This window comes from Carassius carassius, chromosome 33 (genome assembly GCF_963082965.1).
Source record: "Carassius carassius chromosome 33, fCarCar2.1, whole genome shotgun sequence".
Taxonomy (NCBI): domain Eukaryota; kingdom Metazoa; phylum Chordata; class Actinopteri; order Cypriniformes; family Cyprinidae; genus Carassius; species Carassius carassius.
The window spans coordinates 18,156,405-18,173,940 of NC_081787.1; the positions used below are offsets into that span (position 1 = coordinate 18,156,405).

Below are 17,536 nucleotides of genomic sequence, written 5' to 3' on the forward strand. Positions count from 1 at the left end.
TTGCGATGCATAAAAATGGCTTCACAGGCAAGGATATTGTGGCTACTAAGATTGCACCTAAATCAACAATTTATAGGATCATCAAGAACTTCAAGGAAAGAGGTTTAATTCTTGTAAAGAAGGCTTCAGGGCGTCCAAGAAAGTCCAGCAAGCGCCAGGATCGTCTCCTAAAGAGGATTCAGCTGCGGGATCGGAGTGCCACCAGTGCAGAGCTTGCTCAGGAATGGCAGCAGGCAGGTGTGAGCGCATCTGTACGCACAGTGAGGCCAAGACTTTTGGAAGATGGCCTGGTGTCAAGAAGGGCAGCAAAGAAGCCACTTCTCTCCAAAAAAAAACATCAGGGACAGATTGATCTTCTGCAGAAAGTATAGTGAATGGACTGCTGAGGACTGGGGCAAAGTCATATTCTCCGATGAAGCCCCTTTCCGATTGTTTGGGGCATCTGGAAAAAGGCTTGTCCGGAGAAGAAAAGGTGAGCGCTACCATCCGTCCTGTGTCATGCCAACAGTAAAGCATCCTGACACCATTCATGTGTGGGGTTGCTTCTCATCCAAGGGAGTGGGCTCACTCACAATTCTGCCCAAAAACACAGCCATGAATAAAGAATGGTACCAAAACACCCTCCAACAGCAACTTCTTCCAACAATCCAACAACAGTTTGGTGAAGAACGATGCATTTTCCAGCACGATGGAGCACCGTGCCATAAGGCAAAAGTGATAACTAAGTGGCTCAGGGACCAGAATGTAGAAATTTTGGGTCCATGGCCTGGAAACTCCCCAGATCTTAGTCCCATTGAGAACTTGTGGTCAATCCTCAAGAGGCGGGTGGACAAACAAAAACCCACTAATTCTGACAAACTCCAAGAAGTGATTATGAAAGAATGGGTTGCTATCAGTCAGGATTTGGCCCAGAAGTTGATTGAGAGCATGCCCAGTCGAATTGCAGAGGTCCTGAAAAAGAAGGGCCAACACTGCAAATACTGACTCTTTGCATAAATGTCATGTAATTGTCGATAAAAGCCTTTAAAACGTATGAAGTGCTTGTAATTATATTTCAGTACATCACAGAAACAACTGAAACAAAGATCTAAAAGCAGTTTAGCAGCAAACTTTTTGAAAACTAATATTTATGTAATTCTCAAAACTTTTGGCCACGACTGTACACTTTTATTTTTTATATTTACAATATATATAGTATCTCCTTTATGATAACTTCTTCATTTTGGAAGTTGCATTGTATTAAAGAATATAAGCAGATGTGCAATATGCATAGCGCTTCCTTTCAGAAATGCTTTGTAGTACAAACATTCCATCTTTTTTAACCCCCTTTTTTCTGTCTCTTTCCCGTCAGTGGCTCTCCTTCCTGATAAACTGTCTCCTTAAAATCCCCCATTCCTCTATCCTGCTTCTATTCACTCTTCTCTTCATTAGCCTGTCTCTCCATCTATCCTGCTTCCCCTCCACCTCCTCCTACCACATGCATTTTTGCAGCATGTGCATGCGTGTGTTTCTGCGTGTGATTACTCTTGTGGTGGACATGTCTGTGAATGGCGTCTGAATAGGGAGTGCCTGTAAGTGGTTCGATATCATTGATCGGCACCTGGTTGAGTAGAGTGGATCAGATGCCCCGTACAGGCCCCCTGTGTGACTTACAGCCTTCTCCGCAACCCCCCTCGCTGGGGCATGAATCATGTTCTCCTGCCTGTCCGCATCCATCCATCGGCTCAGAGCCAAGGCTAATGGAGCTAATATCCTGCCACACCAGGATGGACTATGGGAGGGAGGGAAATATGTGCAGTCTTTAAAAGCCTCTCTCTGGATCTATTTAAAGCAGAGAACAGATGCACTGCCAGTGCCAGTGCAGCACCTGATCAACATTATTGTCTTTCAGTCATGATTGGATAAACTCAGCATCTCCTCCCTGTGGAGGAAAACATGCTGTTATGGTCCACAAACACACATACAGTCCCACACTGCAGAAAACATTGGACTGTCCAAGGTGCATGTTGATTTTTGCCAATTTACATGTTAATATATTTTCATGCCTTGACATGTCATCTATATCTGTCTGTCTTTCTACCTGTCTTATCAGGCTATAAATCTTCTATCTTCCAAGCTTGAAGGCATTTTATTTATAATTATTTTTAAAGTATGAATTTCAAATTTTATTCAAATTCACATTGCAGTTCTGCTGTTTGTAATTGCTGAATCTGAATTTTTAAGAAATATTTATTAGACATTCTAAATGTGGATTTAAATGTAAACATTATATTGTGTTTTCCCCAATAATTTGAATTAATAGATTTAAGCTAAATATATTTCGAGCTTACAAATATCTCCAATATTACAAACATTGTCCTCAGATTTGACTGAGATGCAAAGTGCAAATGAGGGTTGACCGCTGTGTGTCTCTCACAGGAAACAGTTACAGGCTAGCAACATAGTCGCTCGATTGCACACATGCTGTCACTGCAGAGAAGAGGACATATGCTTGAGACAGATGTAAGGTTGAATGTTATATCGTTTTGCTCCTGTCCATTTCCTGTCGGAGTGATGTGTGACCTTTAGAGATTGGGCTATTGTGCTCTGAGACATCTCTACTTCTCGCTTTATGCCCCTCTGTGTTCTCTCTCTCTCTCTCTCTCTCTCTCTCTCTCTCTCTCTCTCTCTCTCTTTCTTTGCAGTGCTGTGTGTTTGTGTTTGTATGTTAATTAGTTAATTAGCTCGTTATGAAATGGCAGAGTTCAGGTGGTGGGCTATCCAGTTCTAGATCACTCCATGCAGCCTCACCTAAGTTATGTCTGCTTTATACCTGACTCTAGTTACAGCACATAATTACTTCCATATATTGTATTAGGCATGAAGGCTAATCATTGAGATAAATATATTGAATGTAGAACTGTACAGTCACTTCCTGTTTACTTTTTATGCCCTGGATCCTGGGGATAGCCTTAAAAATTGTATTTAACACCACAACATCATAATTGATTATAATAACATTTTCATTTTTTTGTTGTTGTGTGCAACAATGAATACAGCCTACTAATTCAAAGCTAATGACTCATCCTTGGCCAGGCTACTTCATGCAAATTAATTAATTGTTTGTAAGATACAATATAAACCACATATTTAGTTGACTTCCAAACCCTCACAGGAAAAAAAAAAAAGGATATAGAAGCTGTCACAAAAAGGCTAATGCGTTCTTTAGGTACAAAAGTGTACCTTTTCGAAAGGATACCATCACAGTGCTACCATTTTTTTCTGAGAGTGCATTTATTTTTCGACATGAAGACATGACATGTTTTGATAATAACTGTAGTAGGATCTTATCATTTGCTTTTGCATAACTATCTGCATGAGCGGTGAGGCGCTAGATTTACTCTGATGTGAAGTTAAAACGGTACACATCAGATCAGACGTGGCACTTTATGGCACTAGAACATTTTGTTGGCTCACTTTGACATCACTAATTAGTACACAGGAGGAAAGAAAGACTACAGGTTATACACAAGCACACACACACAGGCATTGTTCCCAGCACCACTGGTGTCTGGGAGGTGGAAGTACAATAAAATTCTGTTTTTAATTACAAGAAATTATAACAAAAAATTCTGAGGTTTCCCTGGAAGTTCACCTTTAACTTGTTAGAAATCACAGACCTATTATTTTTGCCATAGTGCGCAGTATTAATCAGAGCACACTGTGTTCAATACTGCATCCCACAATACCGAGGTTCTCAAACTAAAGGAAGCAGAGATGTTGGAAGAGGGGCGTGGATTTTTTATGTGAAATTATTCATTGTCATCAGGGAAAATAGACTGTAAATACTTACACAGCACATCAGCTAATGTGTTCAGAATGTATGATTCCTATTTCCATAATTATTCAAAGACTTTCCTGTAAAAGTTACATTGTTTTGGTCGGTTGCCATGGATTTCATCAGAGCTGGTCCATTCTCCACAGACACGAGTGTTGCAGGCTGCTCTCTTGATATGTCACTCGTGAGGGAAGGAGTTGTGACCGTGACAGTCCATCAACATCCGCTCATAAAATGCACAAAGCATATGATGTCACTTCAAGTTTGAGAACCTTTTCCACAATTCAGATTGCTTGACTTTATTACAGCAACAATGTTTAACATCTCTTCCTTGACTCATCATTGGATCAAACTTCCAAATTAAGACCATTTTGCTCAAACTTGGATTGAAACGGTAAAATAGCCATGCTTATTTCCATAACATTATTTCATGCAAAACATGAAAATTTGCAGAAAAGGTTTCCACCCTCAAAAATGTAGCATTACATCACTTGCTCACCAATGGATCCTCTGCAGTAAATGGGTGCCGTCAAAATGAAAGACCAAACAGCTGATAAAAACACCACAATAATCCACAAGTAATCCACACCACTCCAATACATCAATTAACATCTTGTGCAGCAAAAACGTGTGTTGTTGTTATTTTGTAAGAAACAAATTGATCAAGACCATTTTAACTTAAAAGTCATTGCTTCTAACTAAAATATGTCATCTAACCATATTGCTTTCTCCAGTGAAAAAAGTAAAAACATCAAAAACAGTCCAAAACAGTTCTATACAATTGTGTGGTGGATTTTGATGTGAGAGGAAAAACAGGGGATAGACTTTCACTTAAGGAAGCATTGGATATAGATTATGTATTGTGGCCAGAAGCAGCAGATTAAAGTTAAAATTCCTTAATTATGGATTTGTTTCATACAGCTTTTCTTTTCACAACATTAATTGATGGACTGGATTTGTGTGTATTACTTTGAGTATTGTGATGTTGTGATAAGTTGTTTCAACTCATTTTGACAGCACCCATTCACTGCAGAGGATCCACTGGCGATCTAATGATGTAAAACTAAATGTTTCCAAATCTGTTCCAATGAAGAAACAAACTCATCTACATCTTGGATGGCACAGAGGGTTGGCCTGACGGCCAGAATGAACCATGTAAGTGCTGTAATGTGACATCATTATACCTTATGTTTTTGTTTATTTATGTTTATTTATTGCATACTGCATGAAGCTTCCCAAAATAGTTTTTAAGGATAGCATTGCTGTGCGGCATACAAGTGTTCTCCCTCTCTTTCTTTATATCTGTCACTCTTGACTGTTTCTTTCGGACTATCTTCGTCTTGCTCTTTGTCCGGGCAGACGTTTGAATCACAGATTCCCAGAGTCTCTGTCTGCAGAGATCCAGATGTGATGTGCTGATGTTTGCAGTACACAGCTTGATTCTGCGTGACTCTGACACACTGCAGAAAATCCGAACCCTCGGCATGGCTGTGAGCCTGCGATGCCTACGAGAACATTCTCCCATCTGCCATGTGTATTTGGCAGCATGTCTCTCACTCTGGTTTATATACAGAATGATACAGTGTTTTGTGGAACATTGTGTGTATGTATGTGTGTGTCTGCAGTTTTAGTTCTGTTACCATTTTGGAGAAATATTTAGCAGTGCTGTGTACATGTAAAAACAGGAATAAGTTTTTTATTACAATACTTATTCCTTTATTGTCTTTATTGAAGCTTGAAAGCTTCATGGAAGAAAGACAGTGATATGTGTTTGGAACGACATGAGAGTGAATAAATGATGACAGAATTATTTCTTTCAAGTTACTCTGAAAATGGAAATATATATTTCATAACTAAATTCTGTTGCCTGGGTTAATAAAATGAATGTTTGATTCGCCTCTGCTCTTTTATTATAATAAAAAATGTTTTTACATTTCAGTTTTTCATCTAATATTAATTTTCTTGTTTTATTTATTATTTCAACTGCACACTATGTGGAATATTGTATCCCATAATGCATTGCACTCAACCTTCCATGTTCACTGCGAACTGAAAGCAATATGAACTGAGTTTTTTTTTTAAGGAGCTATGTGTAAAAATTAAGAACTCTAGACATTTTTATTAAACGCAAACTGGATGCCACTCACTGAATTAATTATAGTAATGATGTCATAGTATACTACATTGTAGTGTTCATCATTGCTGCATTCTGTAGCACATGCTATGTATTTAGAAATAGTAGGAAGTACAGTACAGTATACTGTACACTCAGAAAAAGGGTACAAAACTGTCTGGTGTGGTTCCCTTTCATAATGCACTAATATGTGAATATGTAAGTACTTGTGTGTACCTTTAAGGTGGTAATACATACCACTTATGGGGTAAATAAGGTGAAAGATGTACCTTTTAGCTTTTGTACCTTAGGGTACCAACCCAGTGACAGCTTTGTACCTTTTTTCCAGTGTACTGTGCAGTATACTAGTATGCATTCAAAACACAGCCACTGAGACATTTCCCACAGTGTCACTAATGTATGATGCTCCTCTCTGACTTTCTGTGTGTGTCTGTATGTTTCTATAGTAACCACTACATTGTCTCCGGGCTCAAGTCATGCCAGGAAGTGCAATGAAACTGAGAAGACATACTGCGTTAATGGTGGAGACTGTTATTTCATACATGGTATAAATCAGCTGTCCTGCAAGTAAGTTACACACATTCGAAATACATTCATTTTATGTTACCTCACTTTGACAATCCCTTAACTTTATTTTAATATCTCTGTTTATGGGCTTATTTTTACTACACACTGGTTTGACATCACCAGACTCCAAATAGGGCTGTCAAATTGAAATGTTAATCTAGATCATTCATATTAATACTGTTTAAAATACTGAAACAAAAATGAAACAAAATTCACAATTGCATAGGCTAAGGATTTTCCCTACCATCGACGCAGTGTTATTTTAGTATTTATAAACTTTTATAGTACTTATTAATGTTTAGATTTTTCCATTTTCATTTGCATTTTAGTTCACATTGTAGTTATGAGCTTTTGTAAATGTATTAGTTTTTTTTAGCATAGCTTTAAATTATTTTATTTCAGGTTAAGTCATTGTAGTACTTAAATTTAAACCAATTTTACGAAATTTCAAGCAGTTAAATGAATTTTATTCTGTTTTAATTTTACTTCCTTTAAATTCAAATTCAGAATTCAGTTCTGCATTATATTTGCTGCTTCAATTCAAATTTGGGAATTTAAAAGAAATTTCATTAATTTTTAAATGGTATCAGCGCTACAACATATTGGCTCATAATACGGTCTAGGTTTATTATTGTTGGGCCTTTGCTGGGAAAGAAATTTTGCAACTCTGGAAGCTTTAATTGAATACTCCTGAGAGAGCCAGAGAAATGACAGTGTGTCTGAGGGCCTTGAGGAAGAGGACAGGGTTTGCCGTGTTATCTGTCAGCTCCGTGGATGTATACGGCCGTGTTATCAACAGTATGCTGATTAACTGCCCCCTGTGATACCATGGACAATGCTCTGTTCTTATCAGCCATTTCGGACAGGGCAGTGCAGATTTACAGTGTATGCGCCAATTTTTTAAAGGGAGAGAAACAACCCATTAAATCTGTTTCAAGCTCAAACCCTTTGGGGAGATGTCATCCTTTAACTGTGATTCGTAGAGTCAATCTCTTTAATTTACAGAACAGAGCATCTGAAGCAGCTGTGAGGGTTAATAGCCCTCAGGGAAGTGCAGACTGATTTGGAAATAGTGTGTGTTGCTCTTGGCTTTCTTGACACAGTGATTCACTTATATGCCTGAAAGTTTATCTTCAACAGCACTGAAGCAGCTTTACTTTACAAATACAGGTGGGCGGTATGACCAAAATCTTTTATCAAGATGTTTTATATCTTGGTAACAGTATATCATGGTGGAAATTCAGTCAATCCTATTTGTATGTATATATATATATATATATATATATATATATATATATATATATATACATAAACTATAAACATTAAACATCATGAAAAAATGAAAAAAATTGTGTGGCATTTGTGATATAGAAAACAAAATAAAGTAAAAAAGAAATTACTCAGTCTGTACAGTACTATTTTTAAAACTGTTAAATATTTAAAGTTTTTCTCCCTCTCTCTCTCTCTTTATTAATACTGTTAATATACATACTGTTAATATAAACATTTTAATATAACCTGTTATTGATTTTTTATTAGTAAACTGTCATTTATAAATACGAAATCTGGGCAGAATTATAATAAGATTAAGTGTTTAAATTTTTTTACCTTTCTTTGGATAATCAGTGAAGTCAAAAAGTACATTTTCCCACATCAAAAAAGGTCTCAATGAATGTTTTCATTAACAAATTTAGTGCAAATATATCGACAACAGTATAAACCGTTTATCAAAATCTCTACTTGTTGGCACATTTTTACTAATGTACAGTATATATTTGTCATACCTCTCAGCTGTATTTTAGAGTCATTACTTTAACATGCCATCTCAGTGTGTGTGTGTGTGTGTGTGTTACTGTAGCTCCTGAGGCAAATGAAATGCAGCCTGTCCCAATGACCTCTGCAGTAAATTGACTGAACGGTGAATTCCCCAACCCTAAAATATCATCAGTATATAAATAATAAAACCTGTGGCTAGACAAAACTTTTGGCACCATTGTGAAGCTTTTAGGGACTTCATTTTGCTCCTGTTTGTCCTAGGATGTTCTTCTCATTAATGTGAGATCTTATAGAAGATCACAGAAGTGGAACTGATCGGCATTTTATGAGGAAGTAAAGATGTAAAGCTTCAGGTTAGGTTTGATTATGTTTGGTCTACAGTGGCCCCATAGAGTATTTGGACACCTATGGCATGCTTAAAAATGCATGAATTTTATTGCATTAGATCACAAAGTAGTCAAGCAAATCAAGTGGCATCTGCAAACAAATGATTCGTGACACTTTTCCAAACCCTTTTTTGCAATGACTTTTAATCTGCTGATAATTTTTTGTACACACTGGTCAGGTTAGGATTGTATGAGGAAGAGCAATAGGTGTGTCTGACTTCATGCAGCGCTGCACAAACCGATCGGCATTCTCTCATGTTCATAAAAATAAAACTTAGAAAAAATATAGACCCCACTTTATTTAAATAGCAAGGCAGAAAGTGTCTGATGTCTTGTCTTCTTTTTCAGCTCTGACTGTAAGTGGCAAATCTCACAGAACAGTTAAGTCTAACCAAAGACGAACAGACCTATTGAGTTTGAGAAATATAAATATAAATGTGCATATCGCGTTATTATCATATGATATTACTAATATGAGTTTAATAATTCAGTGGCTATTAAACTCTCATTATCATCCAGGCATTACTTGAAAGGAATAGACTGTTTTGACCAGTAATTTATGATAACAATAAATAATATATTCAATAGTTTAAAAAAAAATTCAGAATTCATGGTGAAACAATTTTCACTTAAAGAAATTGCTAGTAAATTTTACTAAGAAACAGCAAGTAACACATTTGAACTAAACATGACATTTTATAAAAAGACTGTCTTTTTTAATTTATATTTATATTTACATATAAGTAAATAAATATATTTTTTAAGTTTTAAATAAGCATATTTTTGTAATTACATATGTCTCCAGTAAGACAAAAATGAAATAAAATAAAATATATATATATACAGTGTGTGTGTGTGTGTGTGTGTGTATATATATATATATATATATATACAGTAAAGACCAAAAGTTTGGAAACATTACTATTTTTAACGTTTTTGAAAGAAGTTTCTTCTGCTCATCAAGCCCGATTTATTTGATCAAAAATACAGAAACAAATTTAATATTGTGAAATATTATTACGACTTAAAATAACAGTTTTCTATTTGAATATACTTAAAAAAAATAATTTATTCCTGTGATGCAAAGCTGAATTTTCAGCATCATTACTCCAGCCTTCAGTGTCACATGTAACATCCGGTCTATCACATGATCATTTAGAAATCATTCTAATATTCTGATTTATTATGAGTGTCTGAAACAGTTCTGCTGTCTAATATATTTGATGAATAAAAGGTTAAACAGAACTGCATTTATTCAAAATAAAAAAAAAATCTATTTTCTTTACTATCACTTTTTATCAATTTAACACATCCTTGCTGAATAAAAGTATTGATTTTATTAAAAAAAAGAAATTAAAAAAATTACTGACCAGTAGTGTATATTGTTATTACAAAATATTTATATTTTAAAAACATAGCTTCTTTTTTTTTTTTTTTTTTTTACTTTTTATTCATCAAAGTATCATAAAAAAGTATCACATGTTCTGAAAAAATATTAAGCAGCAGAACTGTTTCCTACTTTGATAATGAATCATCATATTAGAATAATTTCTAAAGGATCATGTGATAATGATCCTAAAAATTCAGCTTTGCATCACAGAAATAAATGATAATTTAAAGTATAATAAATTTAAAAACAATTATTTTAAATTGTAATAATATATCACAATATTACATTTTTTCTGTATTTTTGATCAAATAAATGCAGGCTTGATGAGCAGAAGAAACTTCTTTCAAAAACATTAAAAATAGTAATGTTTCCAAACTTTTGGTCTGTACTGTATATATATATATATATATATATATATATATATATATATATATATATATAATTATATTTAATTGTGGCACAAAGCAGGACTGAGTTTTTGAGGCAGGTAAGCGCCCCCTAGAGGAATTGGCATCCAATTGAACTGACCAAAATGAATCATATATCATTAATATCTATCTATATCATTAAAACAATTTTTTTAGACCCATCCTAAAAAATGGCATGAAATGACATGGACCCTCTTTCCTCAGGTTCAAAATCCTCCAGCATGGCTGCAGGCTGTGACATCACATTGATGACATCATCAGGTGGAACAGCTCACTGGGGTTGTTCTCTGTTGTTCTAACTGCATGTTTCTCATCTCTCTCTCTCTCTCTCTCTCTCTCTCTCTCTCTCTCTCTCTCTCCCTCTTCCTCCTCATGTCTCTCTCTCCTATACCCCTTCCCTCTCGTTCCTTCCTTCTCCCTCTGCGGGTTTGTTTCCCTCCATCAGGTGTCCAAATGACTATACCGGTGAACGCTGTCAAACCTCCGTTATGGCCGGTTTCTACAGTATGTCCATTTCTTCTTCCTGTCTGTCTGTCTGTCTGCTCTGAAGCTGCATGTTGGCTATGATGTGTGTGCGCATGTTTGTGTCTGCCTCTGTTTGTCCATTCAAAGGTTTTATATTGGTTTATTAAGTTGACATTCATTGATGTGAACGGATTTAGTGTGCATTGATATATTATTAAAAATAGATTTTCCCAAAGAAACGTGGAGCAGATTTTAAATATAATGCAAATGATACGAGAAAGCATGTTATAGATTATGTTCCAATAGATCAGAGTTAGATTCAACAGTAAATTTAATAATTAGTCCACCAGACAGATTCATGTTTTACAGGCACTCATTTATCATTTAAAGGATTGTTCTGGGTTAAGTACAAGTTAAGCTCACTGATGGCATCTGTGTCCACAGAAAATATATATAAACTAAATATATGCATGGACAGTACTGCACTTATGATGTAAAAAAAAGCAAGACGAGACAATATACACTACGGTTCATAAGTTTGTGGTCAGTAAAATGTTTTAATGTATTTGAAATGATGTGGAAGATTGTAGAAGATTGTTTAGCTTACAAAAAATGTATTTTATATATATATATATATATATATATATACAGTGGGGCTCGAAAGTTTGGGCACCCCTTGCAGAATCTGTGAAAATGTGAGTCATTTTCAAAAAATAAGAGAGATCATACTAAATGCATGTTATTTTTTATTTAGTACTGTCCTGAGTAAGATATTGTACATAAAAGATGTTAACATTTAGTCCACAAGACAAAAAAAATGCTGAAATTATTAAAATAACCCCACTCAAAAGTTTGGGAACCCTTGGTTCTTAATACTGTGTGCTGTTATCTGATGATCCACGACTGTCTTTCTGTTTTCTGATGGTTGTGCATGAGTCCCTTGTTTGTTCTGAACAGTTAAACTGAGAACTGTTCTTCAGAAAAATCTTTAAGGTCGTGCAGATTCTTCAGTTTTCCAGCATCTTTGCATATTTGAACCCTTTCCAGCAGTGACTTTATGATTTTGAGATACATCTTTTCACACTAAGGACAATTGAGGCACTCCAACACAATTATTAAAAAAGATTCAAACGTTCACTGATGCTCCAGAAGGAAACAAGATTCAATTTTGTTAAAATATGATTTTTTTCCTATTTAGTTCTGCCCTTCGTAAGCAACAGAAGATACTTGTATGTTTCCCGGTACACAAATTAAGTACAATTTACCTTGATCTTCAAATTCCAAAAGTTTTCACCCCCCAGCTCTTAATGCATCTTGTTTCCTTCTGGAGCATCAGTGAATGTTTGAATCTTTTTAAATAGTTGTGTTTGAGTGCCTCAAATGTCCTCAGTGTGAAAAGATGTATCTCAAAATCATACAGTCACTGTTGGAAAGGGTTCAAATATGCAAAGATGCTGGAAAACTGAAGAATCTGCACGACCTTAAAGATTTTTCTGAAGAACAGTTCTAAGTTTAACTGTTCAGAACAAACAAGGGACTCATGCACAACCATCAGAAAACAGAAAGACAGTCGTGGATCATCAGGTAACAGCACACATTATTAAGAACCAAGGGTTCCCAAACTTTTGAGTGGGGTTATTTTAATATTTTCAGTAATTTTTTTGTCTTGTGGACTAAATGTTAACATCTTTTAAAGTACAAAATCTTACTCAGGACAGTACTAAATAAAAAATAAACATGCATTTAGTATGATCTCTCTCTTATTTTTTGAAAATTACTCACATTTTCACAGATTCCGCAAGGGGTGCCCAAACTTTCGAGCCCCACTGTATATATATATATATATATATATAAAATATGTTCAGTGGTTATGCAGACAAAAGTAATATGGTCACACATATTTATATATGTATATTTAACTTGCATTAAACTTGGAATGTCTGCCATTTCTGTCAAGTTCTGGTTGTTAAGTAATATTGATGCTGTTGTTATGTCTGATCTTTAACAGCGTTCTGAGCCTGAGGCATGATGCATGACCCTTAACCTCCAACCTTTAACCTCTAGAATCACTACTTTCCAAACAGTGGTAGTTATCTAGAGAAGCCCTCAGTATTGCCAGTATCATGCATGCCATAGCTCAAGATGTGTTTATACATCTGCACATTCGAAGTGGAAGTTAAAAAACATACATGAAAATGTAATATTGTGACTAAACAAAAGCCATCTGTTCTTCATTTTGCAATTACTGTAAATCACTAGATGTATGTCTACATTCATCTGTATTTGAGTCTTTTTTGTTGTTGTTGTTGTTGTACATTGTGCTTTTCTGTTTAATGGTTTTGTTTTTCTTTTTTTCTTCTTTTTTCTTAACCTTAAACCAGAAATGAGGTCTAGTAAATATGGCAGTAAGTGTGGCTGTCTATGTCTGCATGCATTTTTGTACGCTTGCTTACATGAGCAAGAAAGGCGTGTTGTTTGTTTGTTTGTTGCTATTTTTGTTGGTTTGGTTTCTGTCTTATGGGGAATTTGGAGTTGGTCAGTGTGTGTCCACATTGTCTGTCTGCTACTGGATCGTACAGTCACTCACCTCAATGTCTCAAACAAAACCAACCAAACAACACCACTGATTGCATTCTAGTGAACCGCATCTATCTGAAAAAGTGGACATTTTTACCTGAAACCTGATTTCTTTTTCTTTTTTTTCTTTCTTTTTTTTACTATGTCAACTTTCTGCATTGGCAGAGCATCTTGGAATTGAAATCATGGGTATGAAGTTATTATTTGTTTGATTCTTTAGTTCTTAAGTTTCGTGGCATAATTTGATGACATAGTTTAAGCATAGGTCTTGTCTTGTTCTATTTTCTCTGTCCTATATTTGAACAAGCAAATACATTCCCAGCTTCTGATTTACTTTTTCAGCTCTGACAAAGCGACACTCATTTTTAGGAATATAGGAATGAAACACATCAGGCAGTTAGATCAATATTTATAGTAAAAACACATATATTTCCCATTCTGTAAACGTATATCATTTAAATTATATAATCATATGCCAAGTTATGATATTATTAGAAATGAGAAAAATTCATGTAGCAATTCGAAATGTGCTTTTTATCAAAATATATAAAAGCGATAAGTCACTCAAGGCGAGGCGTGACAGTGATTTTACTACAGTTTCCCATGGCTTGCTGCTGTAACAAATGATCAAATTCAAACACATTATGAACTTGTTAGAAAAATAAGATATCTAGAATAGTTTTTAATTCTTCACACTGCAAAAAAAGACATGAATTTTGACATGTTTTCCAGTAAAATACCCAAACATAAATCAAAATGAATTTAAAAGAAAACATTTGAGAAGAAAATTATACGATAATAAGGCCGCTTCTCTTTTTAGAGAATATATCTTGAACAAATTAACAATCATTTGTCTCATTGGACAATTACTATTTTTAAGGGGGGAAATAATTGTATGAAATAATTTATATATAGACTGCATTTGATCAAAAAGTTAAAACACTGATATTGTGAAATATAATTTAAAGGGGTCATATGATGCAATTTCAAGTTTTCCTTTCTTTTTGCAGTGTTACAAGCTACTAACAAATAGCAAATACTACAAATACTAAAACACTATAAGTCATTAAGACAGTATAAGTCATTATAATCTGTAATTACATGTATGTCCCCACTGGATGCAACAAATGCCTCATTTATAATGGGTTTTAATGTTTTTGTCTTGTCATACCGGGCATATAACATTTCTGTCACACGCTTTGGGCATTTGGCCAATCACAATGTTTTGGATAGCTGGCCAATCAGAGCACACCTCACTTTTCAGAAAGATGAGCCTCTTGTAATAAACAGCACATTTCAGAAAGGCGGGGCATATAGAGGAGCAACAATAATGTACAGTATGCGTAAAATAATGTGTTTTTTTAACCTTAAACTGCATAAACACATTTCATTACACCAAATACACAAAATAATGCTCTTTTTAGCAACGTCATATGACCCCTTTAAAGTAACTTTTTTGTTTGAATATATTTAAAAAATTTATTTATTCCTGTGATGCAAAGCTGTGTACAAAGTACATTTATATTGTTTTAAGGCAATTTTTTTTCCTGGAAAACAACACAAGTAGACTGATTAAGAACCACATTTTTTTCATTTGCATACAACATGTGTCAGGGAGCCGAGTGAGGGGTAAAATGAGTGTTGCCCATCTCTTCTCCTCTCTTCTTGTCTGCAGCACTAGAGTACATTAGCCGTTGGTCTGGGTACATCTCGCTCTCTGTTTTCTCTCTTTCTTTGTGTACTCTGATCTCTGTTTCCTGTAAAGCATGCAATGCAATATCAGTGTCTGACTCAACCGCCCCCCTCCCTCCCCCCTGCGTTTCTCTTTTAGTACACACTCATCCCCCTACTGTTTGGCCCTCAATTCTCTTCTCTCCTTCCTCACGTCCGTTTTTCGTTCCCTACCTTCATTTTTTGTATGCTTCCTCTGTTGCTGCCCACGTTCAGCACCCCAGAGGATGTTTCGAATATTCTCGTTTTCAAAAATCAGACCCAGATATAAAAATATGTGTTCAAGGCATCTGTTTAAGGTCTTCATAAAATCTGCTCATCAAAGCCTTGGTTTGCTGTTTGCCAAACCCTCCAATCAGTTTTAGAGTCAACGTGAAATGGCGTTAAACCTTTTTAATTTGTACTCAGATATTTCAGAGTGAAAGCAGAAATTAAATGTGAACTTGAAAAGATTATTAATGAAATAATTAAAAATAAATATATTTATTTAAATACAGTGTGTGTGTGTGTGTGTGTGTGTGTGTGTGTGTGTGTGTGTGTGTGTGTGTGTGTGTGTGTGTGTGTGTGTGTGTGTGTGTGTGTGTAATTAAAAACATTTAAAGTATGTTCATTAAAAATATACATAAAAGGAAATCAAATGTGAACTTGAAAAGTTTTAATGAAATAATTTAATAATTTTATATATATATATATATATATATATATATATATTTATATATATATATATATATATATATATGTATATATATATATTATTTCTTCACAATAATGCACACTGATAAATCATTCGCAACAAGACCAAGAATGTGCATTAAGGAAGTAAATGGGTTAGTTTTGATTTCATGTCGATTTTAAAACACATTTAGTTGGAATAACGAATATCTCAAAACTGCTTGTGAAGTTTAATCGGGTTTTATGAACAACCCTCTCCAAAGAACACTTATAATGCAGTTTGTCTTTTAACTCTATTTTAACGGCATGCTTTACGCAAGACTTATAAGCTCAGACTGCTCAGATGTCATAGGATTTTATACATAGAATAATGCATGTAATGGGCTTTCAGAGGGGCAGAGATTTCATTTTATAAACACTTCTAGCCAAAGAATTTGAGTTTCCAGTGTTGCACAGGATGGTTTCGGTCCTGAAGGTAGCCAAAAGTTCTCCCACTATTTCAGCATAATGCGCTTTATGTGAAACCCTGGCAAACAAAGAAAGCACCACAGCTGTCCCCTTCCCATGCTGCCGAGCACCTGATATCAGCAAGCTGAAATGTGTTTTTAGAATGACCTCTTATTCACCCCAGTGCCCATTAAAAATAAACGATTTTAGATTTAAAGAGAGAATACACCCAAAAAATGACAATCCTAAACATCCAACAAAGTCATTCTAAACATGTTTGAATTTCTTTTACATTCTTTGGGTAGATGGAGATATAAATTTATTGCATATATAATATCCCCTTGGTGAAATTTGTATACATGATAATACTATGTGATGGTATTATATTATATGTAGTAACCATATGTCAACAGTACATTTTATTTAATAATGCAAATTTATTAAAACAACATGTATGCAAAAAACATCCTGATTTTTTTTTTTTTTAAATGCATGTCTATCTTTTATATTTACCTATCATATTACAATATATTTCATATATGTAAGTTTAATATACTTACATAATGTTACATTTGCATATATGGCTCCAAGCTGCTTTCTTCCATACAGTGGAAGTGAATGGAGACTGGGGCTATCAAGTTTTGTCAAAAAGGCCAAAAAAAAAAAAACAGCACCACAAAAGCATCATAAAAGTTGTTCATATGTCTTGAGTACTATTTTCCAAGTGACCTGAAGTCAAACGATGACTTCAGATATTATTATTCACTGAAAATCTTGCTTGACAGCCCCAGGCTCAGTTTATTTTCATTATATTGAACTTATAGCTTGGACTTTGAGCTTTAAACATCTCCTTTTTCATTCCACTAAAGAAATAAAAAGCATTCAGGTTTGCAGCAACATGTGGGTTAGTAAATAATGACAGAATGTTCATTTTTGGGTGTACTAAATCGAATTAGAAGTGATAAATATGACTGTTACTATGACATGAAATGTAGACTGAAGTTAGAAAGTGTTTTAGGCTGAATGAGTTAGTTTGACATGGTTTAAAGGCTGCCACTGATGCAGTGGTTGTGTGTTTTGTCTGTATGTGTGTCTTTGTGTTCAATGGTTGTCGTGTACATGTGTGTTTGTCTCTGTGTGTGCGTC

At 34.8% G+C, this 17,536-nt stretch overlaps 1 protein-coding gene across 4 annotated transcripts in view; it reads left to right on the forward strand.

Annotated features, from left to right (window-relative positions):
* The window catches only part of LOC132113898 (pro-neuregulin-2, membrane-bound isoform-like), a 73,893-nt gene that overhangs the window by 39,322 nt on the left and 17,035 nt on the right, over nt 1–17,536 (forward strand). For 3 of the 4 annotated variants that reach the window (XR_009425225.1, XM_059521948.1, XM_059521946.1), the window contains exons 4-6: nt 6,398–6,518; nt 10,944–11,002; nt 13,706–13,729. Coding sequence is in view for 3 of the 4 variants with exons in the window: in XM_059521948.1 (XP_059377931.1) it covers nt 6,398–6,518; nt 10,944–11,002; nt 13,706–13,729 (204 nt within the window). In the remaining variant the exon portion in view is untranslated. The remainder of the gene's footprint in view (nt 1–6,397; nt 6,519–10,943; nt 11,003–13,705; nt 13,730–17,536) is intronic. The other variant, XM_059521947.1, reaches the window with a different exon arrangement.